The sequence below is a fragment of the Ursus arctos genome, unplaced genomic scaffold, assembly GCF_023065955.2.
Source record: "Ursus arctos isolate Adak ecotype North America unplaced genomic scaffold, UrsArc2.0 scaffold_23, whole genome shotgun sequence".
Classification (NCBI taxonomy): domain Eukaryota; kingdom Metazoa; phylum Chordata; class Mammalia; order Carnivora; family Ursidae; genus Ursus; species Ursus arctos.
This window is the reverse complement of record NW_026622908.1, coordinates 4,942,783-4,970,501: the sequence shown is the minus strand read 5'-3', so window position 1 is coordinate 4,970,501 and position 27,719 is coordinate 4,942,783. Positions and strand designations below refer to the sequence as shown.

Here is a 27,719-nt window from a genome sequence, read left to right as displayed (position 1 = left end):
AACCACCGAGCCTCAATGATCTCATCTGGAACAACAATACCAGCCTTACAGAATTATTGTCTAGAACTCTACTGTATTTCATTAATTCTAAGACACATTTTTTCTTTACATTCTAGTATCTTTGACATTGAGAGGCTCATAATCAAAGACATGCTGCATTTGTTTTGTTTTGTTTTCTTTCTTGGCACATAAGATAATGTTGGTCTTAAAATTAATGACATCTTATTAGATTTGATGAAGTAGGGTGATGCCACAAATTGGCACAAGTGAACTGTGCTAGGGCATGGTATAAGCAGAGGAAGTTCAGTGTGATGAGGAAAGTTCAGGTTTGGGGTGGGCTGGTTGGGTGTTAGGGGAGTGGGTATAGCAATGGAAGTTTTGTTCTAGGCAGCAGTCAGCACAGAAGAACCACCACATAGTAAAAGGGTAGTGCGGTTGGTTAATGGAGCAGAAGGGCAGACATTACCCACAAATCTGGGTATATGAAGTTGGAATTATGGCAGGTTGTTGGTAGGTACAGGACTTTGGCCCAGGGTTGAGAGGTTAAGGAACTGTATGCTTATTTATAGCAGGAAGACTTCAAAATTATGGGGCTATGAGAAAAATTTTTGCAAATGATACATCTGATAAGGGATTTGTGTCCAGAATATGTATATGTGTATGTGTATAATTTTTAAAAATTTTATTTATGTATTTGTCAGAGAGCACAAACAGGGAGAGCAGCAGGCAGAGTGAGAAGCAGGCTCCCTGCTGAGAAGGAGCCTGATGCTGGGCAGGATTCCAGGACTCTGGGATCATGACCTGAGCCAAAGGCAGTGCTTAACCGACTGAGCCACTCAGGTGTCCCTGTAGCCAGAATATATGAAGAACTCTTACACTGAACAATAAAAAGATGACCTGATTTAAAAGGGGGCAAAGATTTGAACAGACATTTCTCCAGAGAAGGTCCACAAATGGCCAATAAGTATGTGAAAAGATACTCAACATGCCATTACGGAAATACCAGTCAAAACGGCAAGGAGGGGCACCTGGGTGGCTCATTTGGGAGAGCACACGACTCTTGATCTCAGGGTTGTAAATTTGAGCCCCACGTTGGGTGTAGAGATTATAAAAAAGATTCTTAAAAAAACAGCTGTAAGGAGATATTACTGAACACCCACTAGGATGACTAGAATCAAAAAGACACGTTGAGCAACAAGTATTGGTGACGATACTGAGAAATTAGAACCTCAACCACTGTAGATGGGAATGTAAAATGGCACAGCCACTTCGGAAAAGAGTTTGGCAGTTCTTCCAGTTAACGGTATGATCCAGCAATTCCAGTACTAGAAATACACCCAAGAAAAGTGAAAACATATGTTCACCCAAAAGATGGTACATGTGTGTTCATGGCAGCATCATTTATAATAGCCAAAATGTAGAAACAACTCCGATGTCCATTACCCGATGGATGGGTAGATAGAGTATGATATATTCATATGATGGCTTATCATAGCAAAGGGATGAGAAATGATACCGATGCATGCTATGACATGGAGATGTTGAACACATATGCTAATAACTAAAGAAGCCAGACACAAAAAGACCGTGTGTTACATGATTGGATTTATATGAAATGTCCCAAGCAGGCACGTCGATAGAGACAGAAAGTAGATTGGTGGTTTAGTGGCCCTATGGGTGGGAGAGGGTGGGGGATAGGAGAAATGCCTGCTGAGGGGTGTGGGATTCTTTTTGGGGTTGGTGAAAATGTCCTGGAATTAGATCGTGATGACCGTTGTACAAGCTTTTGAATTACTAAAAAGTGTTGAACAGTGTACTTTAAATGGGTGAATTTTTTGGTATGTGAATTATATTCACATACAGTAATGCTCTTAAAAACAAAAAGAGGCCCTAGTTCTGGGAACGGCCTGGATTACTTACTTAGCAGATTATTTGTATAAGAAAAGGGTTAAGAGTAGAAGCAGCAGATTGTAAGAGCTGGAACGCATGCTGATTGGGAAAGTCTGAGAAGAGGGAGGAGAGATGGTGATGGCTCGGTCCTGAATAAAACAGTAGCAGTTGTCAGCATTGTTACTATCCTGCCAAGGTCAGATGAGTAAGAACTAACAATGCTGAGGCTCTGAGTGTGGATCTTGTAATGATTGAAAATGCTTCCTGCCTAAAGTCCGTATTGGCCCTGAGGTCTTAGTTGTGGGGACCCCCATCGTGGGGAGGACCCTGATATGGAGAGGAAGGATACAGAGAAAGGGCCCAGGTGAGACCTGGACAGTTCATGTCCCGGGGCAAGGACTGTGGTCTTCATCTGAAATGTTCACATTGTTTAGGCGGCTTTGGTCCACATGAGGGTGGAGGTAAGGAAGGCTAACTTAACTAAGTTAATGGCTATCAGGATGGAAAGGATGGATGGATCTGGAAATTCCCTAGGAGACAGGGTTCAGTCAAGACAAAAACCGAAAGGCAACAGTAAAGACTTGGTGTGTTAAAGGGAATGTCGTGGGATTTACTCAAATTTCCCATGGGGATAGTATGAGCTATTTATTAGTGTCCACATATCATTCACAGGCTTATATGGCCCTCTGTTTATTACTTCTGTCTGTGCCAATTGTCATTGTGTTTTTAAAAAATTAAGTGTTATCCTTAAAACTTCATTATCTTTTGAAATAAGATTGCAATTATTGGGGGAATGAGAGCAAATGAGTAACTATTAAGTTCAAACAAGGAAAATAAACTTTATTATGCTGCATGATTGAGGCCACTGGCTTACCGTTGCTCACTGGTTTCTAAATATTACGGCAACTCTGAAGAATGAGTGTGTAGTTGTGTAGGCAGGACCTGAGTTAAGCTTGCTGTACCTACTAATGGTCTGTATATATGAATAGTGGCCACAGCCGTGGCAGGGCCCTCCTTTCCTTTTATCAAAATCACTTCACTGGTACTGTGAACTAAACATTTTTGTCCACCCAATAGGTTAGTTTTACAAGTCGTGATAGCGTTGGTGGAGGGAAGTGAAAGAAGAAAGAGGAAAACCTTTCTCTTCCCTTCTTTCCTTTTGAAGCCTTGGGTTTGGAAGGATAAAAGCTTTGAAGAGTAAGCTGACACTCCCTTTGGGGAGCTGACATCATGAAATAGTGGTTTACCCCCCTGAATAATTTTCCTTTCACAGAGTCTGAAGCTTTTCTTTTTCTTTTTGACCTGTGCTGAAAATGTTACTAAAGATTCATTTTGGTTTAGAATTTTGCTTTTCAAAGAGCAAGCATCACTTGAAGGGTTGGGGTGAGCTCCTACTGCAGTGTGCTCTAATTTGGACCGACAATTTTCTACCCAGTGCCTCTGGGTGAGCTCTAGCTCTCCTGAGGGGATTGTTAGTTTTAATTTGAGAGTGGAAAGTGGAAGGAACAGTGGGCAGAGAGAGAAGTGATTTTGTACCTAGAACGTTATCAGAGGAAAGCGAATGCTAGAATAAGAATGAGGTAGTGGAGAGTTAGGGAAGGATGATGTGGCCGGGGTGACTGGGGGGTGCCCCAAAGACAAGCTTTTCCTCCTCCTTGGTGTAGATTCGGCCTGGCTCTCTGCACTGGGAAGGGAAAGGAAATTCCCTTTCTGTCTCTTCTTGGGCCAAACGCCTCTGCTACAGAGGTTAGACTAGAACTCAGGGTTAATATGGCTCAGGACCATATTTCAGTGGTAGCTTTTGTGGTCTGGCCTTATGGACCTAAACACAGATGAGAACAATTTTTCCCTGGGGAGATGAGCACCAACTAACTTGACTTAGAAACAAATTTTTGACATAGAACCAGTTTATAAGTTGACTTTATACTGTACTTTTTTTGTTGCATACCAGGCCCATTGATTTGCAACCAGGTACTTCACATGAGGTGTGAATATCATCCCTGAGATTGCACAGAAGTCACATGAAAGGCACACGGTGGCTTTGGACAATCTGAGACAATTAGCAACATCGACTGAAGGCCAAGGTTTTATTAAAAAGAAACTAAAAGAATTACTGGACTTAGGATAGCCTTTTATTCTGCATAGAGTCCTGGAGGATCCATTATGGGGAGCTCCATAATTAACACTTGTTAGATTAAATGAAATACTAATTTCAGTCAGGAAAAGCTATGTCCTTGCCTGAAGGAATATCAAGCATATTGGAAACATTTGACCTAACAATAAGGGAGGGTGTTGCAGGGAACAAAGGTTCTCTGTGACTTGACAGCTGCTGTTAAAAAGTGACACCAGGAAGAGCCTGACTCTGGCTCCAGCTGCCTGAAGTTGCTATAGCCTTCTCTAGTGTTACCAGAGGAATTTGCACTGCTCTTGTGTTAGCAGATAGAGGCTAGTGATGGATAGCTAACCAGGTCCTTATTGTGCTCTGGGAAATCAATTTCTGACCTCTCAGTACAATCTTCTGAACTTGGGTTTCCTAATGGCCAGTATTTTGAGGTTCTAACTATGTACAGGGTACCTTGCTTAACTCAAAGACGTTCTAGGAAGCATGAGCTATGCCATGGATACATCAAATCTAGTTGGAAATATGTAACACGGCTTTAACTGGAACTCTAACCTATTTTCGTTTCTCTTGAAGCCCAGAGGCTGAGAATAAAGCAGTGGTTACCAAGTTACCCTCATATTTCAAGGACTTGGCCTTGAAGGTAGCCTAATGGTTTTGCACATTTTGCCCATACCTTATCTCCAGGAAATAAAAGTGTGGAGAGTTAAAGTTTCTAAGACAAGGATGTTTTTGGAGAGAACCTTTAGTATGTGGTGTGTTTTGTGTCTTTTCCCACCTCTACACACAGCTTCTGGAGAGGAGGATGCTTCTCTTAAGTCCCTTTCAGTGAAGGCAAATGATAGGGGAGGCGAGGCTCTAGTAGAATCATTCTGAGAACTTGACATGTATCTCCTGGTGTTTAGCAGAGCATAAGGAATAGTATGTGAATCTGAGGATCCGTAGAAGAACAGAAAGAAACAGGGCTGTATAGTTAGTCATCTGCATTTCAGAGGACAGTAGTGTTTCCTTGAGCTTCTGGATGGAACCAGGGTAAAACCTTCTAAAGAGGGACACTGAGTGTGACCACCTGGAAGATGATATGAACTAGGAGGAGGTGTCCATGGAAACCCTAAGGATGGAGGGTTAGAGGTGTAAATGGCCAGTTCTCATTTAAGTCCTGGGAATTACACATGGAGGGTCCCACATAGGGACTCTGCCAGGAACCCCACAGAAAGTTAGCATGGACATCAGATTTCACTGGTGTGGCCTTTTCAACGCCCATTACTTCTCCCCACTCCTTCAGCTCCAACCCTAAAGGAGCCAGAGACAGCCTTGTTAGAAGTAGAAGGGATGCTGAATAAGATGGGGAAAGAGAGACAATGACTGCTATCACCCCCCACCCCTGCCCTGCCCCACCCCAGCCCAATTGCATACTTCTCAGCTCTAGCTCAGGAGGGGAGAAGAGCTTTTTAATTTAGGTGAGTATTGACTAACACACTGTACTAGACATCTTAATTTTTGAAATCATCATGTCTTGGGGCTGACGGTGAAATTGAACCACTATTTATAATCAAAGAATGATTGGAAAAAATTAGGAGACTCGTGTTAGCTTTCATTCAGGAGTAAGGAAAACTTGTCCACAGAAGGGCTTTGAAGGAAAGCTATAAAGTTATACCCTATTGAGTTTAGTTCAGTACATCATTTCTACATCCACATATACACATGTAGGAAAAGATAAGCAGTTGTGAAAGGAAATTGTAAGTAGCAGTTAGAAAGTATACATAAAGTTTGGTGTACAGATTTTCCAAATCACTACCTAGAATATTTGAAGTTGGGAAAATCTAGACCTATCACCTTAAGGGTAAGAGGAGTCCAGGCGTGTTGAGATTGTTTACTGGTTGGAGTGTTGTAGGTCTTACAAAGGAGGTAAGATACAGATGGCGCTTCATTAGCTATGACTTGTAAGAGCCTACTGTGGGTCGGAGGTCGTGCTTTGTACTCCACATCTGCACATACAGTGTTTTTACTTTTCACAACAGTCCTGCAAGCTTCGTATTATTTCCATCTTTTTTTTTTTTTTGAGAGAGAGAAAGAGGGTGGGCTGAGGGAGAGGGAGAGAATCTTTAGAATGTATTTTTAGATTTGTTTATTTTAGAGAGGCAGAGGGAGAGAGAGTCTCAAGCCGACTCCATGCTGAGTGCAGAGCCCGATACAGGGCTCGATCTCACAACCCTGAGATCATGACCTGAGCTGACATCAAGAGTTGGACGCCCAACTGACTGTGCCACCCAGGCGCCCCTGGTATCATTTCCATCATATCAGACAGTGAAACTGAGGTTCAGACAGGTTACATGAGGCACTCTCATTTCCCACAGGTAGTAAAAGCAGAGAGCTGTGTTCTGGACTGTTTGACTTACATCTCAGGCTCTTTCCACTCCGCCCCGCTGCCTCACCCACTAGGGTGCAGCGGTGGGATGAGGCTGCCGAATCCGCGGGCGCTCGCAGCCCCGAAGAGAATGGGGCACACGCAGCACTCCCTGGAGACTGCAGCTCTTCAGTCCCTCTGGTCAGCTTCCTCCATCTACCCCCACCTCTTTCTGGAAGATTGCTGTTTTCCCATGATCCTCTAGAGCCTCATCTGAGGTGGGCACTGGGACATGCCCTCCTTAAATTATCCGGGTTCTTATCCTTTCTGTTGAGAAAATGGGCTTTAGAGATGTTAATCAATTTACCCAAGGACTCAAACAGCTAGAAAGTGGAAATGGCATCTGGGTTTGAATTTCAGGTTTCTCAGGCAAAGACTTTATAAATGCATGTATTAATAGAAAATGAGCCCTTATGAAACCTCATGTTTTAGTTTATTTTATCATGATTTAAAAAACATAGGTTTTGTGGATAGAATTAAGAATAGGAAAATTTTGACTTGAAATGGAGGGGGGGAGCAGAGAACCACAGAATTCTGTATCTGGAATGTTTCATGATGTGGATTCTGAACAGGATGCCAAGAAAAGAGTCTCCCTTTCCTTTCTGTACCCCATGTTTTTAGAGGACTCCTGAGACTCTGCTGAGACTGGCACTATGCTTAGAAATGGCCTTTCATTTGTTTATAACTTCCTAGCGGCACCTTAGATCTAGCGTCCTGTCCTTTTTTATATGCAAGGGTAGTAAATTTAACCAGTGTGCTGGATTCATGGAGTTTAGGAATCGCCAGTAAATTACCCGTCCCATTGTGTAGACCAGGCACCGCTCTGTGGCAGTGCTTGGGAACTACACTTTCACCAGTAGCTGGGGGTCAGGAGAGAGTGGGCTCTCACCCCGCCCCCTAAAATGCAGAAGTGGCCTCAGCTCAATCTCTTTCCTCCCCTTCCCCCTTCTTTTCTTCCTTAAGGCAGCTTCTTTGAATGGGAAGATAGTGAGTTGGCAGTTCTTTTAGGCCAGGCAGAATTCCTATTGTGCAATCTGGTGGCATATAATCAGGAATACTGTTTATGCCGTCCCAGCATAATGTTCTTGCATTATTAAGGGCTTCTGACAAACTTACCCAGACCAGATTTTATCAAGGCAAAATCTATTCCCTGTCTGAATGGGATAGCTTCCCTAATCCTAAACTTTTCTCCATAAATTTTAACAACCTTAAGGAGACTTGTGTCCATTTGCCCTTTGTACTACCTGGAAGGCATCCTGCCCTTTGAAAGTAGGCATTCCCTTTCTTTCTGGCTAGGGTCCTTCTCAGTGCATCCTTTCCTGTGATACCAAGAAAGCACATTACTTTTCTCCTTGCCCACCTTCCCCTTTCAGTGTGTTCTCTATTGTCTTCTGCTATGCAGTACTGTGCTTATTTTTTTTCTTGCTTTCTGCTATAGAATATCCTTTCTGGACTATGGTTGGCAACTTCTTTCAGCCTGAGGACAGAGACTGTTTTCTTTTCTGGCAGATTGCCGGCCTATGTTTATAAGTGAATGTACACATAGCTCCTGTACGTGACTGCAGTCTTTAAGCCACTTAAATTTTGTTGCCTTCTGAACTAGTATGGTCGGCATTTCATGCTGTTTCCGTTCTTCGGCCAGTATATTTCACACCCCATTCCCCTCAGCCCCAATCGTAGCACTGGATGTTGTGTAAAAAGCAGTGAGGCTCTGTGAAATTTGGGCCTTGTCCCCGTGATGTTCCATAACTGTTGAACAAACGAATGAAACCAGGGGAGCAAGAGCAATCGGCTGAGGATTTCAAGTAGTGAAAAACAAGGCTTCTTATGATGAACAGTACAGATCAAACTAGAAGGCTTTGCGCGCTGTGGAAAGAAAGCACTGAATCCTGTAAACAACAGGGAGCCATTAAATTTATGTATTTTGTAGAGGTCTAATTTGTATACATACAAAAAAAGTGCACACGTTCTGTGTACAGCTTGATGAATTTGTACCTATGCGAATATCTGTGTAATTACTGCTCGGATTCCAGAAAACTCTAAAACCCCGGATGAGGAGATTTTGTCTTGACTCATAACATGTTGGATGCCACGTGCCAATGTTTGGTCTGTGGTATAACCGGGATTGGAATTATTACAGCTGTTCCCAGGATTAACAAGTCTTTATACTTGAATAAAAACACTAACTCGTACCATCTAATCGTGTGACAAAAATCATACAGCGTGGTTAACATTTGTCAGTCATCAGTATGTCTTGGCACTTTATAGGCACTACTTGAATTTATCTGCTCCAGAAGCGTTTGTTACTGTCGTCTTTTACAGATGCTAAAGGTTAGAGAGGTAAAGTGACTTGCCTCAGGTTCTGCACTTAGGAAGTAGCAGAGTTAGTATCAAGTCTAGGACCGTCCATCACCAGAGACAGATTTCTTGTTGGTGATCTGCTTCCCTAAACATCTAGTACCTAGGCTTAAGTAACAGAAATGGTATGTCTTTGTGGTGGGAGATGATGATTATGTTTATTACCTGCCCCTGAAGAATGCTCTTCTTAGGCACATTCTGACCTGTGGCTTACAAGCATTACGAGAGAGAGAGAGAGAGAGAGAGAGAGAGAGAGAGAGAGAAGGAAGGGGGTCTTGGATTCTTTGTCAGGCCCTGGAGCATTGTTAATTGGATGGATTTTTATGAGGGAGGAAGGTGCTTTCTGGTTCCCTAAAATCAATATATAGCAACAAAATGATCGTCCCTATAGACACAGTTTGAAAACAGGACACAATGAAGGTGAAATATGGACCAAAATATCTAGAAATTCCAGCAGTTAGTTTGTCTTAAAAAGGTCAGCGGAATAAGTGTGTGCCAGTGTTAATTAGCAAAATGGCAAAATTCTTATAACACTAAGATTATGTTGGGGCACCTGGGTGGCTCAGTCATTTAAGAGTCCAACTCTTGGGGTGCCTGGGTAGCTCAGTCATTAAGCATCTGCCTTCAGCTTGGGTCATGATCTGAGCCCTGCATCGGGCTGCCTGCTCCCCCTACTTGTGTTTGCTCTCTCTCTGTGTCTCTCTCTCATTGTCAAATAAATAAATAAAATCTTTTAAAAAAAAATAAGACTCCAACTCTTGATTTCAGCTCAGGTCACAATCTCAGGGTCGTGAGATCGAGCCCTGCATCTGACTCTGTGCTGGGTGTGGAGCCTGCTTAAGATTCTCTACCTCTTCCCCTCTCTCCCTCCCTCTCTCTCTCTCTTTTTTTTTTTTTAAAGATTTATCTATTTATTTATTCGACAGAGATAGAGACAGCCAGTGAGAGAGGGAACACAAGCAGGGGGAGTGGGAGAGGAAGAAGCAGGCTCCTAGTGGAGGAGCCCGATGTGGGGCTCGATCCCAGAACACCGGGATCACACCCCGAGCCGAAGGCAGACGCTTAACCGCTGTGCCACCCAGGCGCCCCTCTCTCCCTCTCTCTCTTAAAAAAAAAAAAAATTATGTTTCAGGAGTTAAGAGGGCCAAAGAAAATGTGAAACTTCCATAGCCACTAAAAGAAAGACTAATTTATTTTAATGGCCCTCGAAGTTGCTTAAACCCAGTAATCTTCTACATATGTTAATGTCTTAATTCTTTCTCAGTGAAAAGTCACATCGAAGGAATTTGGTATTATGCAGGACTAAAGTATATTTAATATTTGTCCATTATTTTTTCAGGTAAAGTGGGAGGGACAGTGTAGCACATTTTTGCACATTTAGGTATAAACTGGGAGTAGTCACTGAAATTCAGGTTTTACAAGATGAAAGCATGGCAGGAAGTATCCAGTTGCTGCAGAGAAACATGTTTCAGGAAACGAATCTTGATATAAACAGCATGCTTATCCAACTTGCTTGGGGGAAAGACTACAGTTTTAAGTTGTTCAGAATATTGTGTACAAAGGTACTGTTGCTGGTTGTATCACTTTTTGAGGAGATGTGGGTGCCAAAAAGTAAGTTCAGGATTGTTTTGGTATCTGTTTATTTTTAAATGGGGATGGGCTGGTGATGGAGATGGTTTTCTACTCAAAGCTGCTCCTGTTGGTAAATGTTTCTTTTACAGACTTTGTTTGAAAAATCATGCATTTAAGTGAAACCATCCAAAGGGAAATAGGATTATGGATACTGAATTCTGTGATTAAAGTTAATCCTAAAATATAAATAAAATGTGGAAAGTATCCATCAAAAATAAAATATATCACGTCACTGTAGCAAGCAGATCAGTGCCCTCCCCCCAGCTCCCCAGCCAGGGGTTTCTGTCTTGTCCAGGTTGCCTACTTCGAGTAGCTTTATGGTGTCTGCATACGGCACATGCCGGGGGTGTTGTCACTTAAGAATGCTGTGGCCCTGGAGCCAGCAGGCCCAGCTGCCAGGAACCCTTGCCTGAAGAATGGCTGAACCCCTTTGGCTCTGGTTCCCAGCATCAAGCTGCCTTCCTCTAAGTCATTCCCTCAGGTTTGGTAACGAGCCAGCGGGAAAGTAGGCTTTGAGGAAGTCAGTCAAGAGGGGAGAGCAAAGGAGATGCTCAGAACAAAAGAAGGATGATGTCAGTGTCCTAGTTAGTGCCCTTCTGTTGGAAGCGGGAAATAAGTTCTTTTTCAGATTCTTATTCTTGCCATTGTTTTCTTTTTAAAACCTTTAAAGAAATGTGTAATACACAAACATTTTTAACTGGCTCACTGAGACTCTTCCCTTCTTACTCTGCTACCTTAACTGTCCTTTCTTCTGATGATGATTGCAGAAGATTACAGTTGGGAGGCTTTGCTAACAGAAGACAGAAATAGAAGTTGAGATGAAAAAAACCAACAAAAATATCAGTGAAAGAATAAGTTTGAGATCCCTGCAAATGAAAAAAATTCTGAAATCTCATTTCCTTATGATAATACACAAGGCAGCTGAATGGGAAAAAGACAAGGTGTGAGGAAAGAAGGGGAGAAATGAAGATGAGGCATGGAATCTTCCAGGGCCCTATTTGTTGTCTCCCTTTGTTTCAGACTGCTTTGTTCTCAGGACTGATGCTTACCACTGGGTTGCAAATAGACCTGGATCATAACTGACTGTTTTTCTAGTTTTTGAAGAACGTGAGATCTAGATACATATTATCTTAGGTGTATACACTTATGAAAAAACAATTGCATATAATTATGAAAAAACTGTTAGTAGGTCTTCTGCAGTCTGCTTGGATATATCAGGAAAATTCAGAGTTATTTAGTGCCTTTTCTTTACTTGGAACTTGCTCTGAATAGATTTTAGTGGGAAACCAACATAGTAGGATAAACTCTAATACAATGAAAATATCATTATTAATTCTGCATAAGTGGGATTTGATAAAGTTACATTGGTGCTTGGATAGGCAAGTAAACATAAATTTAAAATTAAGATTATTTTTCTTACAGTCCTATTTTGTAACGGATTATGACCCAACCATCGAGGATTCCTACACAAAGCAGTGTGTGATAGATGACAGAGCAGCCCGGCTAGACAGTAAGTAATCGTCTTTTCTTTGATAGTTCACATATCGTATTTTTACAAAGCTTGGGTGTTTTGCTGGTTGCATACTACAATTGAAATATTAGACGGTCTTGAATATAAACCCATCTCTTTCATTAGTTTTGATTGATGAACCAGCATTGTAGAATATTTAAATATTCCTCAGTAAATGTAATGTAAAACGGTAAGTGTGTTGATCTTGTGCTGGTGAAACTAATGATGTCACTGTAACTTGGTGAAGTTGTATTTTTGGGGACATTTGGGAAAAAAACGTGAGGTTTCAGCTCTTCCTGCTTTCTTGAAAAGGTTAAAATGGGTGAAGTAAGTATAGAAAAGATGGAGTATTTGTTAACTTAGAATTTTTAGCACAGAGGCTTTAGCAAATAGGGTTTTGTGCTTGGTCACACACTCTGTGTCTCCACAAAAGATAGCCCTGTCCTTTTAATTTACACGATTCTTTCTTGCACAGAGATCAAGAGGTATGTTAGCACCTGCACTTTAAGTCCGGTGTTTGGGGGGCGTGTAGACGAAGATTTCTTTCCTGAATTTACAGGTATCTTTTTCAGTTCTTTCCATGGAGGAGACAACACCTCCAAGTGACTTCAGAGGTGATCTGACTCTGTCTGCCTGGGTGTAGTTGGTATTTTTAACCTTGTAATTGGTATGCTAATATATTCTAGCTACAAAATCAACCCGCACTGATGAAGAGGACTCTGAAACCATCTGCTGTGAGATGTTTGTGTCTGGTGTTGAGAATAAAGCAGTACGAGGAGAATGTAATGATGTCTTTATCACGCTAAGTCTGATGTGCTCTAAAGGACCCACGTTAATTGGGCCTGCCCTTGTGGGAAAGCCATTTATGAAACGAAAGCATGAACATGGTTACATGTGTTGTTTTCTCTTTAGTTCTGGATACAGCAGGACAAGAAGAGTTCGGAGCCATGAGAGAACAGTATATGAGAACTGGCGAGGGTTTCCTGTTGGTCTTTTCAGTCACAGATCGAGGCAGGTTTGTAACAGTATTAACATGTAGATCTTCTGTTTATGCCTAGATCACTATTGTAGTGAATTTGGACTTTCTTGTTTTTAGAGAAAAAGGTAAAGTAATAAGATATTAAATGGGGTGTCAGACTAGCCAAGTTCTGATATTTGAGCAAATTGATTTGTCTGTTTCTGTTTTAGTTTTGAAGAAATCTATAAGTTTCAAAGACAGATTCTCAGAGTGAAGGATCGTGATGAGTTTCCAATGATTTTAATTGGTAATAAAGCAGATCTGGATCATCAAAGACAGGTGAGAAGGAGTGTTGCTGCTGGGAATCCCACTGTCGATAATTGTGTGGGTGAATAGACGTGTTTCATGAAACCATTGAAAGCGCCATGATCAGAGAAACTGCCGGGTTTGGCACACTGGAGCTGGGAAATCAGATTCTCACATATATTTACACAGAACTTCAGTGGACCCTGTAAGCCTGTAAGTATTTGTGCCAGCTCCATTCATATGCTGTAATTTCTTGGATAAAACTCTAATTCAGTTCGCTCATCTTAAAGTTACCCTTATTATAGACCAAGTTTTTTCAATGTTAATGCTAAATTACTTTCATTTAGAGAGTAGCTTTGACCTGAATGACTGTATTTGGGTTTTCCCTGAGTTCCATCAATGATGGAATGTTCTGTTCATTCTTTACACTGGCAGGCTCTAACACCAGTAACCTGTAAGGGAAGAAGATTTTTAGTATTTATTTAGTAGGCTAGATTATACTCACTTGTTTCTTTACCCACTTATTTCACGTTTAATTTTTAGAATTTGGAGTATATATTGTCCACTCATCTTTTTGCAGGTGAGCAGAACAAGGTCAGATGTTAATCAGTGCAGGCTCTCTGTGATTTGGGGTTTTTTTTGTGTGTCTTTTTATTTTCAGGGTTTAGCCTCTACCCCACATCTGGAATATAATTGTTTAAGTTGTTTCTTAATTTTTGTTGGTATTTAAGTTGTCTTTTGTTTTTATAGAGCATAGCTTTGTGTTAACATTTTTAAGTTTTTGTTTGAAAAGTACAACCATCAGGAAGAATGGGTTGATAACAGCATTGAGGACAGCCTTCCATTTTGTAGTTAACTATTTAAAACAAATCTTTGATTCGTGTCCTGTATTTGTAAAATTTTGTTGAAGGTATACCAAGTTTAAATGTGGGCTTAAGAGAATATTATTGTTCTGATGCTAAGATTTAGAATTATTTACTGGTGATACTTGATGTAGAATAAATATTACGGGTAGGTCTTTTAAAAATCTGAATTATTATAAAGTTAAGGTGAAAAAAATTTGATCTTCACTTCAAACCAGTATAAGCTTTTTGAAATAATTTAGAATATGGCTTTGTTCACATCTTAAGCCTAGGGTAGGTAGTCCTTCTGTTTTTTAATTTTTACTTTTTGGGGTCATTTCCTTCAGGGTTTCTGAGTCTAATTATATTTATTAAATGTTGCCGGTAGAATCTGTCTGCTGATCTTCTCAGTCCTTTCTAGTACTAGAAACACTTTGATATACTGGACCTGGGGAATAATTTCTAAGTAGCTCTGCGGTGAGCAAGAGGCTGTCCTCCCTACCTCACGCCGAATTCTTTCCTCACCCCACCCGAGCGCTTTCTGCCCTGATGATGGAAAAGGTTTTTCTCAAACTTTTTCATGGTTGTATACAGCTCCAGTAATGGAATAGGTGGGAGGGCTGGGGTGAGTTGGTGGTCTCCTGTAGGGTAGGCGGTGGCAGGTCAGGGAGAGTGGGGAAGCTGTGTGCACCAGAACAAACAGGCCGTGCCGTGGTGGGCCTGGGGCAGAGGGTCTGTAGGAGTTATTTCTAAGTCTTGTCCATACTGAAGATTGCCAGTGTTTGTGGTACGGTTTCCTCTGTCTGCAGGTAGTCCACATATTACGACACTTCAACTTTGTTTCACACCCTGTGCTTACAAAATTTTTCCTCTAAATTTTTTTCATTTTTATAAGAAGAGTAAAGATTCTCAGAGTAAAATAAAAAACAAAGGTGATGAGAGGAATAATATAGGGAATGATAAGTTTCATATTTCCATCACCCCGAAGGTATGCATTTAGCCTGGAGTAAGTTCTTCTGTATTCATTTCTCTGCTTTAAACTGTATGCAACACAAATTATGTATATGCTGAAAGCTCAGACGTGTATATCCACGGGAGAAGAGCAAGCAGCTGAGATCTGACTGCTTAATTTTCGCTCATTCCTGTAGTTTCTGCTCTCTGAAGGATGGGCACTGAGAAAAACTGGATTCCTGCATGGCTTCATCTCCTCTGTTCTAGATTCCTTCACCCCTGCACTCAGGCACGACTCCTGCACTTAGGAGAGCCTTGAGTGCTGGCTGGCTGCAAATCCTACTGCCTTTCCCTCGTGCATTCATTTCCCACTTGTCTGCATGATTCTTACTCACTTTCTCATTCTTAAACCGACAGCACTTTCTTCCCCTTCCTCACTCTCAGCTAATGATGAGTAACATTTTCCTCTTTCACGGAGACATTTCTGCACATTTCCACCTCCACATGTACTGCTAAGTGCACATGTGCCCCTTCGATTCTGCCTTCTCCTACTTAGGTGGATAAACTGTTCATCTCTCTGTGCCCATCCTCTCTGGTAGGCACTGGGTCGCGTTCCTTCTCACCAGCTCGTAGGCCTCACCCCAGCAACGGTCCCGTTCCTGTTGTTCTGTTCTCTGCCGCACGATCACTGCCACCAGCATGGATCCTGCTGCAGTGTGTCTCCTCTTTTAAAACAAAACATAACTCCAGCAGAAGCTGTTCTTAAGCTCACGTTCTTCTCTATGTACCTTTCTGCTGCTTCTATCAAGCAGAACTCCTTAAAGTGTTATCTACACTTGGTTCTCTCTCTCCTCTCTTTCCTGCCATTCTTGCTTGCCCTGACCTCAGGCCTGCAGCGCCCGAGTCAAGGTCACCATTTACGCAGATGTCAGTAACATTTGACACAGTTGCTCATACTCTCATTTTTGAAACACTTTGTTTACTTAGCTCTGGGACAGGGTAACCTCTGCCTCCTCTCTCCTCCCTTTGCTGATATTTCCTTCTCTCTCTCAGGTATCTTAAGGCTCAGGTACACCCTCTTCTGAGGCTCTGGGTGTATGAAGACCACCATACTTCACCTCCCAGCCTTTGAGGGCCGTGCACAGCGCATTTGAAATTGAGGTGCTATGCTAAAGGTTTTTTACCTTTGTAAAGTCTCTTCAGAATGAAATGTGTTGTCTAGAATGTCTCGGCACCTTCCCTTGCTTTACCAACAGCCTGGACAGGCCACAGGGATCCCATAAAAATTTCTTCCCCCTGTTCAGAAATGCTTCTACTTTTTTGGTCATCACCCCTGAAAGGTTCTTACTCAGTAACCAGTGTGGCTTTGCTCTTAGTTATTGACCCAGTTCATTGTTCTCTGACTTAGTCTTAGACATGATCCTTTGAACTTTTTCTAGTTTCTAGCTAGCTTTCTCTTACGTAACAAATGCCAGTTCTCCACGTTCTTTGAATTTGTGGGTCAGCCCTGGGCATTCCTCCTACTGGTTCCTGAGATTCTGAACCCATCTGGGAAGGGAGGTCAGCCAGAAGAGATTTTGCTTACTTTCTTTTGGCTTCTGTATCTCTGCTTCTTCCACCTGTCCGTCCGTCTGTCCGTCCGTCCGTCCATCCATCCATCCATCCATCCATCCATCCAGTATTTATTGAGCCCTTTTTCTAGACACTAATGACAGCAATAGAAAGAACAAAGTCACTGAAGTTTACGGTAAATAAAAAGAATTTGGATGGTTAGCGTTACCACACACCTAGCCCCTTAGAGATACATTGGTCATTCTGTTTAACCTGTCAGAGATGTAGGCAGCAAACGTAGGTGAATGACTTGTTTGTGCTTACTGAACTGCTAAAGTAGGTAAACATGATAGCACGCCGATTCTGAAATTTAATACAGCAGTACGTGAGGTTGGGTTGTGGACTTCGTGAAATCTCTGATTTCAAGTTCCTTGTCCTTGACTCAGCCCTGTCTAGAGACAGACTGTTTTGCTTTTTTGTTTTTATCCTCTCTTTTCTCCCCCAGCTTACCTTAGCCTCCCCTTCTCCTTTTCCCCTTGTTAGTGCTAGGGGCCACTGTTAATTTGAGAAAGGAACCCCTTACACTTAAAATAATGCCTAAGTGTCCTGACCCCCACTCTGTCTGTTAGTACCTTGACCACAGTATGCCCCCGTAGCCTCCTAGGAAAAAGACATCACCCCTACCCCCAACAGTAGATTGAAGGTCCTCTTCTTGCCGTACCTGTTTTTGCCTTGTCTGCATCTAAAAGATTTGTAAACTACTGAGTGTAGGTAGCACGAGGGCGTCTCAGTTTTGACTGGTTAGTTTTGTTCACGCGTTGTCCTTAGCACATACAACAAAGATATATGTGCTCAGTAAATATTTGCTGAGTGAATGATTCAAGGCATTAGTGCATCAAGCCATGGTATTGATTTGATGATTCTTTCTATGCAATAGATATTTTTGAAAATAAAACAAAAACAAGTTTTGCTTTTGTAAACTTAGGTTAGTCATTAGACACATCCTTCAGTGAGCATTGCAAATGTTTTGGTCTATTCCTATTAAACCCAGTTTGTTTAATAAAATTGCTCTCATCAATCTTATTTTGCTTTTCTCTATTTGGAAATACATAGAACTAGATAAACTCATTATTGTGGATGTCTTCTAATACTCTTTTGTGCCTTGGAAGTGAGACTCATTGGAGGTTCCCAAATGTAGGTCTGTGAATTTGTTCTATCGGATTCACCTTTGTTGTTTAAAACATTTCTGGGTAGTGCTGCTGTACCAAGTTAAAACATCCAGGAGATAAGTTTTAGGATTTGGTATCTTTGTAAAATTCTCTGGTTTGGGGAACCTCTAGGAAATCCTTGTTTGTGTAGCTTTCAGTCCACACATCATGCAATACTCTTTTTGTGCTTTTTGTTTGCTTTGGTGGTAGCAATGCTATTCCTATTTCTTAGTTAAAGTAATGCTACAATGGTGAGCTCAAAAGCAGCTTTATATGTGGTTAGAGATTCCTTGACCAGTAATGTGTGTACAAACTTTGCTGACCTCGATTCCTAGGAGACAGTGATGTGAGACCATGCTTTAAAAATAAATTAATGAAGCATATAAATAATCTTAGCAGTGGGATTATTTTATCATCTTGATCATTAATTAATTTTTCCTTACTATTTGCCATTTCTCTCTAGCTGAATTACATGAACGAGGGATGGGGCAAGGTACCTTTTAGAAGAAGAATTGAGCAGAAAGACAAATAGCAAAATTCTTTAGGACATGTATTTCCCTTCCCCAATCAAAGCTATATTAATAAAGTAATTCTTGATTGACTTGTCTCACATACTAATTTTTATTTTTCTTCCTGTATGTTTTCATTTACTTATTTGATTGGTCATACTCTGTATACTTAGCATATGTCTTTATTTAGTTAATGACTCTGCACTCTCCTGGGCTCTGGGCGTACAAAGACGAATATGCCTTACTCCCTAGCTACAAGGGATGTGATGTTGGGAGAGTGGGGAAACAGACCCAAGGATAGGAGTGTAGTGTGTTCAGGGTTTGTCACTGGTCACTGTAGGGCATGATGGGACCTCTGGGGTGCTGTTCCAAAACCACATTGACACTAAGAGGGAAGTTACTGATTGCTTGAGTCTTGAAGTATTACTAAGGAACGTATTAAGAGTATGGAGTTGGGAGAGAAGGGGTGGCATCCCAGGAAGAAGGAAAAGAATTTGTCCACACAGGGGTATTTTTGTAGGAAGGAATTTCCCATGTCAATTTAAAATAGGAATTTTCTTTTTTAAATTGGCTTCTGTGAAGCTTTTTTTTCTTACTTGGCTTCCTTACTTGTTAATTGCTTGCTTGATTTAATTGATTTATATTCCAAAACCATAGGCCTTCTGGTATATAAGCCATTTTGAAGAGAGGCAGGAAAGTTTAAAATTTACAAAAACTTGGTTATACCAGTGCTGTGGAGGACCTGCCTGCTGCCCTTCTGGAGCACGACAAGGTTATCAACTACTATGAAATAATTATTAGGTGTATGTGTTAATGTAATAAACTAATGATACTGCATTGAGGTTGCTGAATTTTGGAAATGGAATATTAAGTTGGGAGAACAAACTACCTTAAAGACTAGAGGGAATAATACCTTGAGCTCAAATAGGGCCAGGAATAATTCCTATTCTAGTTGGCCGGAGTGTAAAACCTCGTAATTCTTGGGTTATTGGGTAGTGTACTCAGACGGATTTTGTTCCGGTGGTAGGGCAGAATTAGCCCTTGATGAATTCTGTTCTGGCACTATGTAACAAAAAGGATCACACTTTCCAAATAACTGCATCCCTGAAGAAAACTTAAGAACATTTATAGGAATATAAACTTTCTAGAACCCAATAGGTAAAAGTCCAGTACCCAGCTATCCACTCAAAAATTACCAAGCAAGAAGCAGGAAAATATGACTCACAATAGAGAAAAAGCAAGAAATAGAAACAGACCCAGAAACGACACAGATGATAGAATTAGTGAACAGATACCTTAAACAGTTCTTAGGACTATATTCCATATGTTCAAGAAGCTAGAGAAAAGACTGAAAATTGAATATGGTAGGTAGAGACATGGAAGATGGAGAAGATCAAAATCAGACTTCGAGAAATTAAAACTACAGTGTCTGAGGTGAAGAATGCGCTGGCTGGGGTTAGCAGCCGGAAGCACTAGCTGAAACATTGCTGAACCTGAGGGCAACTGTGAAATGCATATATCTAAGAAACTCAGCAAACCCCGAGCATAAGAAATACGAAGAAAATTACAACAAGACACACACATTTTAATGAAATTGTTTAAAACCAGTGATAAAGAGAAAATCTGAAAGATAGCAGAGGAAAAGAAAACTATTACACACAGAGGAACAGAGCTAAAGATGGCAGCGGTCATCGTGATTTCTCACGGGCAGTGATGCAAGGGAGAGGGTGATAGTGGCACAATATCTTTCAAGTGTTGAAAGGAGAGACTGGTCTAGAATTAAATGCCCACTGAACATGTATTTCACAAATGAAGGTGAAATAAAGACTTTCCCCAGATCTGCAAAAGGTGAGAGGATTCATTACCAGCAGACCTGCATTACAAGAAATGAAAAGAAGGAAAATTATACCAAATGGCAGTCTGGATCCACAAAAAAAAATGAGCACTAGAAATGATAATTGTGAGGGCAAATATAAATTACATTTATTGTTATTTAAATCTCTTTAAAATATAATTGGATGTTTAAAGCAAAAATAACCATCTATTATGAGATAAAAGATAACAATAAAACGGAGGGAGAAACGTACTATTGTAATAAGATTCTTACACGATAACATGCATTGGTGTAAAGCATTTGAATTAGACTGCGATGAGTGAAAAATGTGTATCATAAACCCTAAAGCAGTCATTAAAACAACATAATACATAGTTCATTAGCCAACAGAGAAGAGAAAATGGAATCATAAGAGCAAAACAGTTAACCCAAAAGATTAGATCAAAGAACAAATGGGGTGGATAGGAAAGAAAGTTGAAGGTGACTCTGTGACATCAGGAATCACATTAGCAGTAAATAGTGTGAGCACCTCAATTAAAGGCAGACGTCATCAAGTAAGATAAAAAAATGAGACCTTATAAGAAATCTGCTTTCAGTATAAAGGCCCAGAGAGTGAAAGTGAAAGGGTGGGGTAACATATAAGACACACCGTGCTGACCCTAATGGAAAGCACACATAAATGTCAGCCTAAGTCCATTTCAGAGCAAAGATGACCAGGAATAAAGAGGATTGTTTCATAATGAAACATGAAGAGAACATAACAGTTCTAAACATTCATAGACTGAATAACCACTTCAAACTTCTTAAAGCAAAAATTGAAAGAACTGCAACAAGTAATTGACATACTCAACAGTCAGAATTTTTAACACTGCTCTCAGTTGAGTGAAAATCAGTAAGGATCGTGGCAGCTTGAATAACATTATTGAACAACTTATTCTAACTGACATTTCATGAACGCTCCACCCAACTACAGCAGAGTACACATGATTTCGAAATGAGAACAAGTCTCAGTAAACTTAAAAGGACTCTAGTCAGGCCAGGTATGTTCCTTGACCATGGTGGAATTAACGTGGAAATCAGTAACAGAAACCTATCTAGGAGACCTCTAAATATGGGGAAATCAACAAACTTCCAACTAACCTTTGGCACAAAGAAGTGATCAAAAGAGAAATTAATAAAGTATTTTGAACTGATTATAAGTAAAACACAACATATCAAAATTTGGGATGCTACCAAAATAAAAAGTATAGAGAAATTCATAGTATTATGTGGTTCTTATTAGAAAAGAAAAAGTCTCCATTCAAAGACTAGCTCTACCTTAAGAAACTAGAAGAACAAAGCAAATCAAAACCATAGTAATTAGAAGAAGGGAAATAATAATGGAAATCAGTGAAATTGAAAATAAAAAATCCATAGAAAGGTAAATCTGGTTTTTAGAAGATTAGTCAAAGTGACATATCTAGCCAGAATGACCGGGTTTTAAAAGGAGCAAAGCACAGATGATCAGTATTAGTAATGGAAGAGATTCCATCACTTCAGATCTTACAGATACTGAAAAGATAATAGATACTGGATGAAGAAATATGCTATCAAGAAATACCATTCTATAAAGAAACTTTATACCAATAAATTCAGCAAGTTAGATGAAATAGACATAGTTCTTAAAAAGCACACAAACTACCAAAACTCAAGAAAAAAAAATGGATAACCTGAATAGTGCTGTATCTTTAAAATCAATTCAACTGCTTCTAAAAACCTTCCCTCAGAGAAGACGCGAGGCTCAGGTGGATTTGCTGGTGAATTATGCCAAACTGATTTTGCTGAAAGTGTTCCAAAAAATTGAAGATGAGAGGATTCTTTCCAACTCCTCATATGAAGGCAGCGTTACTCTGATACCACAGCCAGAGATTGCAGAATACTGTAGTCCAATTATTCTTGCGAACACAGATGTAAAAATTCTTAAAATTTTAGTAAGTAGGATTTAACAGTACATGTATGAAAGGGACAACGCATCATTACTCAAGTGGGGTTTATTCCAGAAATGCAGTGTTGATTTAAGAGGCAATAATGAATCAACACATTTCAGCATATTAATAGACTAATGTGGAAAAATCACGATCTCAGTGGATGAAGAAAAAAAACATTTGAGAAAATTTAACATACTGTTGCAGACTCTTTACAGATGGAATAGCAGGAACTTTGTTAACGTGCTAAAGGGCACGTGCAGTGAAGCCCTACACCGAACAGGGCGCTTCACGGGGAAGGACTGAATGCTCCTGGCACAGCACCGAATGTGCTAGGCTGTGAGGTCCGGCCAGAAAAAGAAATGAAAGGCATGCACATCAGAAAGGAAGCAACAAAACCGTCTTTAGTAGCAAATGACATGATCCTGTAGAAATGCCTATGGAATTTACAAAAGAATACCCAGACAAGTGAGTTTAACATAGTCCCAGGGTATAACATACACAAAAATCATGATCCTATTTTTGTAGAGATAAAGGTATATCATTGAAAAAAGACCAGAAGAATGTGGTTCTCTACGGGCGATGGGTCCCTGAGTCCACCCCCTCCCCCAGTCTATAGTTTCTAACTTCTCTGCAAGTGTTTACTTTTGTGCTAATGACAGAAATCAAAGTCATTGTTTCAGAAAACTAGTTTTCAGCCACACTACATAAATGTGATGTAGTTTAGCAGCTTTTGGTAAATGTCATGACTTCAACCTGTTACACTGAAAACATATAGGGCATTATATTCATTTTATGTTTCTTACTCTGTCCTGCCATTTTGGGTTGTTAGCTCTGCCACCCTTCACATCCTGGTGTAAGGAAGGCATCGTGATTGTAATCATGACTCATTTTTCTCATGTATTTATTGGGCATCTCCTATGTACCAGGTATTGGGGAATGCAGAGATGAGGGAGACCCATGGCCTCGCGAGGCTTCCATCCTTGAGAGTTATTTTCTCACCTCTTTGTTATTTTCTCTCTTGGCTTCTTGTATTTAAGCTTTTCTAGACTTCTTTTAGTTCCTGGAACTTGGAAAGTGCACTGCCCCCCTTTGCCCCACAGTGGCTCTCACACCTGCCGTTTCTTTTGTCAGGAATACTTTCTTTACCCACGCCCATATCACTCCATACTGTCTATTTAGTTCTTAGTTTAAATATCATTCCTCAGGGAAGCTTTTCCTGGTCTGCCCAACAGGATTATAGAATCTACTAGCACCTTGTACTTTGCCTTCCCAGAATTTATCACCATTGCATATACTACTTTTTGAGTAATCACCAGACTGCAGTCTTGTTGCATGGTCATATTTTCATCATTGAGTTGTTCTTCAGGGTTGGCCTTCAGTATGTATTGAGCTTGGGAGTCTCTTGGTTTATTTTATGACAAAGCAGGTTGGCCACTGGCTGGATTAGCAGCACCGTCCGTGGCCAAGGATTAGATGGAGCACATCTGATTTTTAACTCTGTACCTCAAATACAACTCTTGGAATTTCAGGTAACACAGGAAGAAGGACAGCAGTTAGCACGACAGCTTAAGGTAACCTACATGGAGGCGTCAGCCAAGATTAGGATGAACGTAGATCAAGCTTTCCATGAACTTGTCCGGGTCATAAGGTAAGCGAAACGCATCTTAGGTGTTTGTTTTAATTTATTGCATTTGACAGGTAATCACACTATGCTTTTTAAAACCAGTAGCTGAGAGAGAGCTGGCCATTCAGTGTTTTCTGTAAGAAAGAGGAAGCTGTACGGAGAAGCGCTTCCGCGCTAGGAGTTCACACCCGCGGCGTGTTACAGATTGTAATTAGGGACGTATTATACACTAGGTACTTTCTACACATGAAACCAGATTTCATTGTATCGAAGGAGAGCGTACACTTAGGGATCTCGAGAAGAATCTGCGCTGCTCCCAAAGGCGTCTGGCTCTCAGTGCCCCCCGCTCCCGTGCGGAACCGCGCCGCGCCCCCCCGCAGCCCGGGACGCTGGACACGGAGTCTTCCTCGCGCTTGGTGAGGAGGCGGGGACGCGCCGCTGAGTTAACTCGCTCAGAGTTCCGGCCTTAAACGGCCGGGCAGGGACTGAGTCTGTCTCCGATCCCAGAGCCCGTGCTCCTCGGCCTCGCGTCCTCCCTGCCTCTTCCCGGCCGCGAGCGAGCCAGGGAGCGAGCGCCGGCCTCCGTTCGCCGGGCGGAGTGTGAGTCACGGACCGCGGGGTTTTCTGTCGGCTGGCCTCAGTGCTCGTGGCTCCGGGCAGCTGGAGGGGACGGGGGAGGTCCCCGGAGTTCGTGTCTGTGTGAGAGTCGCTGGCGGGTTCAAGCGGATTCTTCGCGGCCTGCGGGCGCCGCGGCTCCGTGAGGCTGCGCGTGCGGCCGGGCGGTGGCGTCCGCGCCACGGGCTGCTCGTGCCCGTCAGCCCTCCGCGGGGGCGTTCGCTCTGAGGGAAGGAAAGTGAGGACTGTAGGCCCTTCTCAGTAGTTCGCTGAAAGTACGAGTTGCGCTTCTAAATGAGCGCGGTTTCCGTTGTGTGAGGCCGCTCCCCGCCGCGGGCCCCGCGGGTGTGGCGACTGCGGGCCTCGGCCGCCTGAGCGGTCCGGTTGGGTGCTGCGGCTTTCAGCCCGCGCGCGTGCGCACGAGTCCGCACCTTCGGGACGTTTACTGCCTTCTGAAGTATTTTGTCCTCGGTTCCGATGCTCAGAATCCATGTCCGTATCCGTCAGTCAGTCTGGAGTGAGGAGGCTTTTTATGCCAGGCACCGATGGGCCTTTCGGCATAACAAGATCTTCCTAAATCCTGCTGGCAGCTGTGGACGGTAGAGTTCTGCGATCCCTCCTCAAAAACTGAGGCTCCACAGAGGTCAGCTGACTGGTCTACTGCTGACTTGTGGCCAGTAAGTGGCCAACGGGCATAGGAACTGCGTACCTCTACTTTATATTCTCCCCTAGCAGTGGATGCTGCTGCCTTTTTTTTTTTTTTTAATATTTTATTTATTTATTTGGGAGGGAGAGAGTGAGCAGGACAGAGAGGGGGAGAGAATCTGAAGCTGGCTCCTCATAGAGCCAGACGCAGGGCTCGATCCCACGACCTCAAGATCATGACCTGAGCTGGAGCAAAGAGTCAGACACTTAACTGAGCCACCCAGGCGCCACAGTGGACGCTTATTCTGAAGGATACCTTATGTCATGAAATTTCAGATTGGGACGGGAACTTAGAGGTCGTCGAGTTCAGTATCTCCATCTGATTCCAGACTCGCCTATGGGTGACACTCAGCTCTGCTTATGCTGGTGTTGAAACATTTGTGCCTTTTTTCCCCTTGAAGATTTGCTTTGATTCCCTAGTTGAAATTGAGAAGCATATGCACATAAACTAGGCTTGTCCAAAAATAATATATTTGTAATATTACCAGCAAGACAATTATATGTAGATTTTTCTGTCTTACAGGAAATTTCAGGAGCAGGAATGTCCTCCTTCACCAGAACCAACACGGAAAGAAAAAGACAAGAAAGGCTGCCATTGTGTCATTTTCTAAGAATCCCTTGAATTTTAGCTACCAACTGCCAGGAAAAGCCCTCACCTTCTCCTTCTCTCTTTATGGTTTACATCACATCACGTTGGTACCTTTCTGGCCTTAGACAAATGATCACCGTGGTAGCCTTAGACCAAGAAGCTGGCTAATCCTTTCTGTGAAGCTAACCCTATGGTCATTTCCAGACAGATTTAAAGGAAACACTAAGGCTGCTTCAAAGATTATCTGATTCCTTAAAAATACTCATCTATATACACAGACACATTCTTTTTTAAGGGCTTACATTTTAATAGGGATGAATCAGTTTTGGAACCGAAGCTGTTTGCCAAGCTGAAGTCATAGGTTGTGAAATAACTTTTAACTTCTGGAATCATATTTCCTATTGTTACTCTAAATAGAAACGTGAGGAGTTTTTTTAAAATGTGAATTTTTGCCTATCTCTAAAAATTTCGATGTCAACTTTCGTTAACCTTAAATACACTGAATTGAATCCACAAAAGTGAGACATCTCAGACCTTTACCGATGCTACAGCCTTTGTTTTCCAGTGGCCAAAATACCAAAATGCCTATTGTATTTATAGATTAAAAACTGCGTATGAAGCCTTTATTAAGTGCTCCCCTCTTGAAGATGATAATAATGTTCTGTGTGGCCAAATATTTGGACTTACTCTGGACTTAGGCATTTCAGTCTTGGTTTTTTAAGTTAACTCTTTTCATAGCCATGTCAAGAGTAAAAATAAATAATTTCTGTCTGTCTTCCTTTTCAAGTATTTCTGGATAAGGGATTCAAAAAAACTAAAACCGTTTTTGTTTGTAATATAAAATATGGAATTGATCTTTCCGAGGTCAGAGATGATTAATGTTTTTGCTATATACTTTTATACATTATTTTCTTATCAAACTAGTTAACAAGTATTTTTATATGTTTGTAAGCAGATATGCTTTCACAGCATACCTTGTGTATATGTAAAGATAAGTATTTAATTCTCACTGTTCACTTTTAACTGACAAAGGAAAAAAAAACAGTGAAAACTACAGAAACCAGTAGAACTTTACTTGCCGTTCTGGTCCTGGTCCTGGTGGTGCCCACCTCTGGCCAGTCACGTACCTACTCGAGAAACCTTCTCCGTAGATACAACAGGATGAGAATCTGAAGTCACTCTTGATACCCCGTACTAGGTATTGGCTGTTATATCAAGTAGTAAGTGTAAAACTTTTAATTGACAATTAGTGTAACTGTGGATGGCTTCTGATTTTGTTTTTAATTCTGTGGATTGTGTTTAAACAATTCAAAAGTATGTTCCTGATTGTGAGATACTAAGTGGTATTGCACAGTTGTCACTTTACTGAACGTGTACAACAGTCCCATAAAGTCGATAAGGCGTACCCTTGTATAGCTTCAGGTGCTAGAATTAAAATTGATCTGTTATCACAAGATGAGGCTTGATGACTTGTTATTTTGGTGGTTTCTTGAATGAGTGTTGGAAGAGGAAACTTACTTTAGTAGCTAGTTCTGTGCCTTTTTCCAACAGTGCCTTAGGGTTTGAATCTGAAAATCCGTATTGGTTTATTTAGCAGGTGAACCTGAGGTGAAATGGCTTGGTGTTCTTAAGGGTTTCCTGAAAATTTTCTTGAGTTGGTATTTCTTAAACTTCTATGAAGTGTCCCTGACAGAAACGCCGTCTCTGAGGGAGCGAGGAGGGCGAGTACGTACACGTATTCCCCTCTGAAGATGGAGCCGGAAACAGCGGAAGTGGAGCGCACACGTTTATTTGAATGCTCCTTGAAATTACTGCCCGGGAAGGTAGCACAGTTATCCTGTGGGTTTTGATAACTCTAGTGCTTTCGCATATCCTTGTTAGAACTTTCAGCTGGAAACATTTATTTATCATAGGTAACTTAAGATAACAAGAGATTGTCTGCGTAATAGGTAGATTTAATGGGAAACCTTAAATTTTATTCTGAGTGGACGATTTATAGCAAAGCAGTTTGAGGGTTAAATTCTGTTATATCAGTTTACTTTTCTTTCCTCTTTGCACTTCACTTTGGATACTTTTTGTTGCTACAAGTTCCCTAACCTTTTCTTCTCTGGTTGTTTCATCTGCTGTTAATCACATTTAATGAA

The 27,719-nt window shown here is 41.4% G+C and overlaps 1 protein-coding gene and 1 long non-coding RNA gene across 6 annotated transcripts in view; both read left to right on the top strand.

The window, feature by feature from the left end:
- RRAS2 (RAS related 2) overlaps nucleotides 1-27,029 on the top strand; it is a 71,638-nt gene extending 44,609 nt beyond the window's left edge. For 2 of the 5 annotated variants that reach the window (XM_026486765.4, XM_026486764.4), the window contains exons 2-8: nucleotides 11,829-11,916; nucleotides 12,392-12,475; nucleotides 12,603-12,698; nucleotides 12,829-12,931; nucleotides 13,105-13,213; nucleotides 23,572-23,690; nucleotides 25,510-27,029. In XM_026486765.4, coding sequence (XP_026342550.1) covers nucleotides 11,829-11,916; nucleotides 12,392-12,475; nucleotides 12,603-12,698; nucleotides 12,829-12,931; nucleotides 13,105-13,213; nucleotides 23,572-23,690; nucleotides 25,510-25,597 — 687 coding nt within the window. In that variant the 3' untranslated portion in view covers nucleotides 25,598-27,029. The remainder of the gene's footprint in view (nucleotides 1-11,828; nucleotides 11,917-12,391; nucleotides 12,476-12,602; nucleotides 12,699-12,828; nucleotides 12,932-13,104; nucleotides 13,214-23,571; nucleotides 23,691-25,509) is intronic. The other 3 variants (XM_026486768.4, XM_026486767.4, XM_026486766.4) reach the window with 2 other exon arrangements.
- LOC130544669 (uncharacterized) lies at nucleotides 13,220-20,643 on the top strand. Its single transcript, XR_008961129.1, has 2 exons — nucleotides 13,220-16,134; nucleotides 18,196-20,643. It is a non-coding gene; the product is annotated as an uncharacterized LOC130544669 (long non-coding RNA).
- Nucleotides 27,030-27,719: the final 690 nt, after the last annotated feature.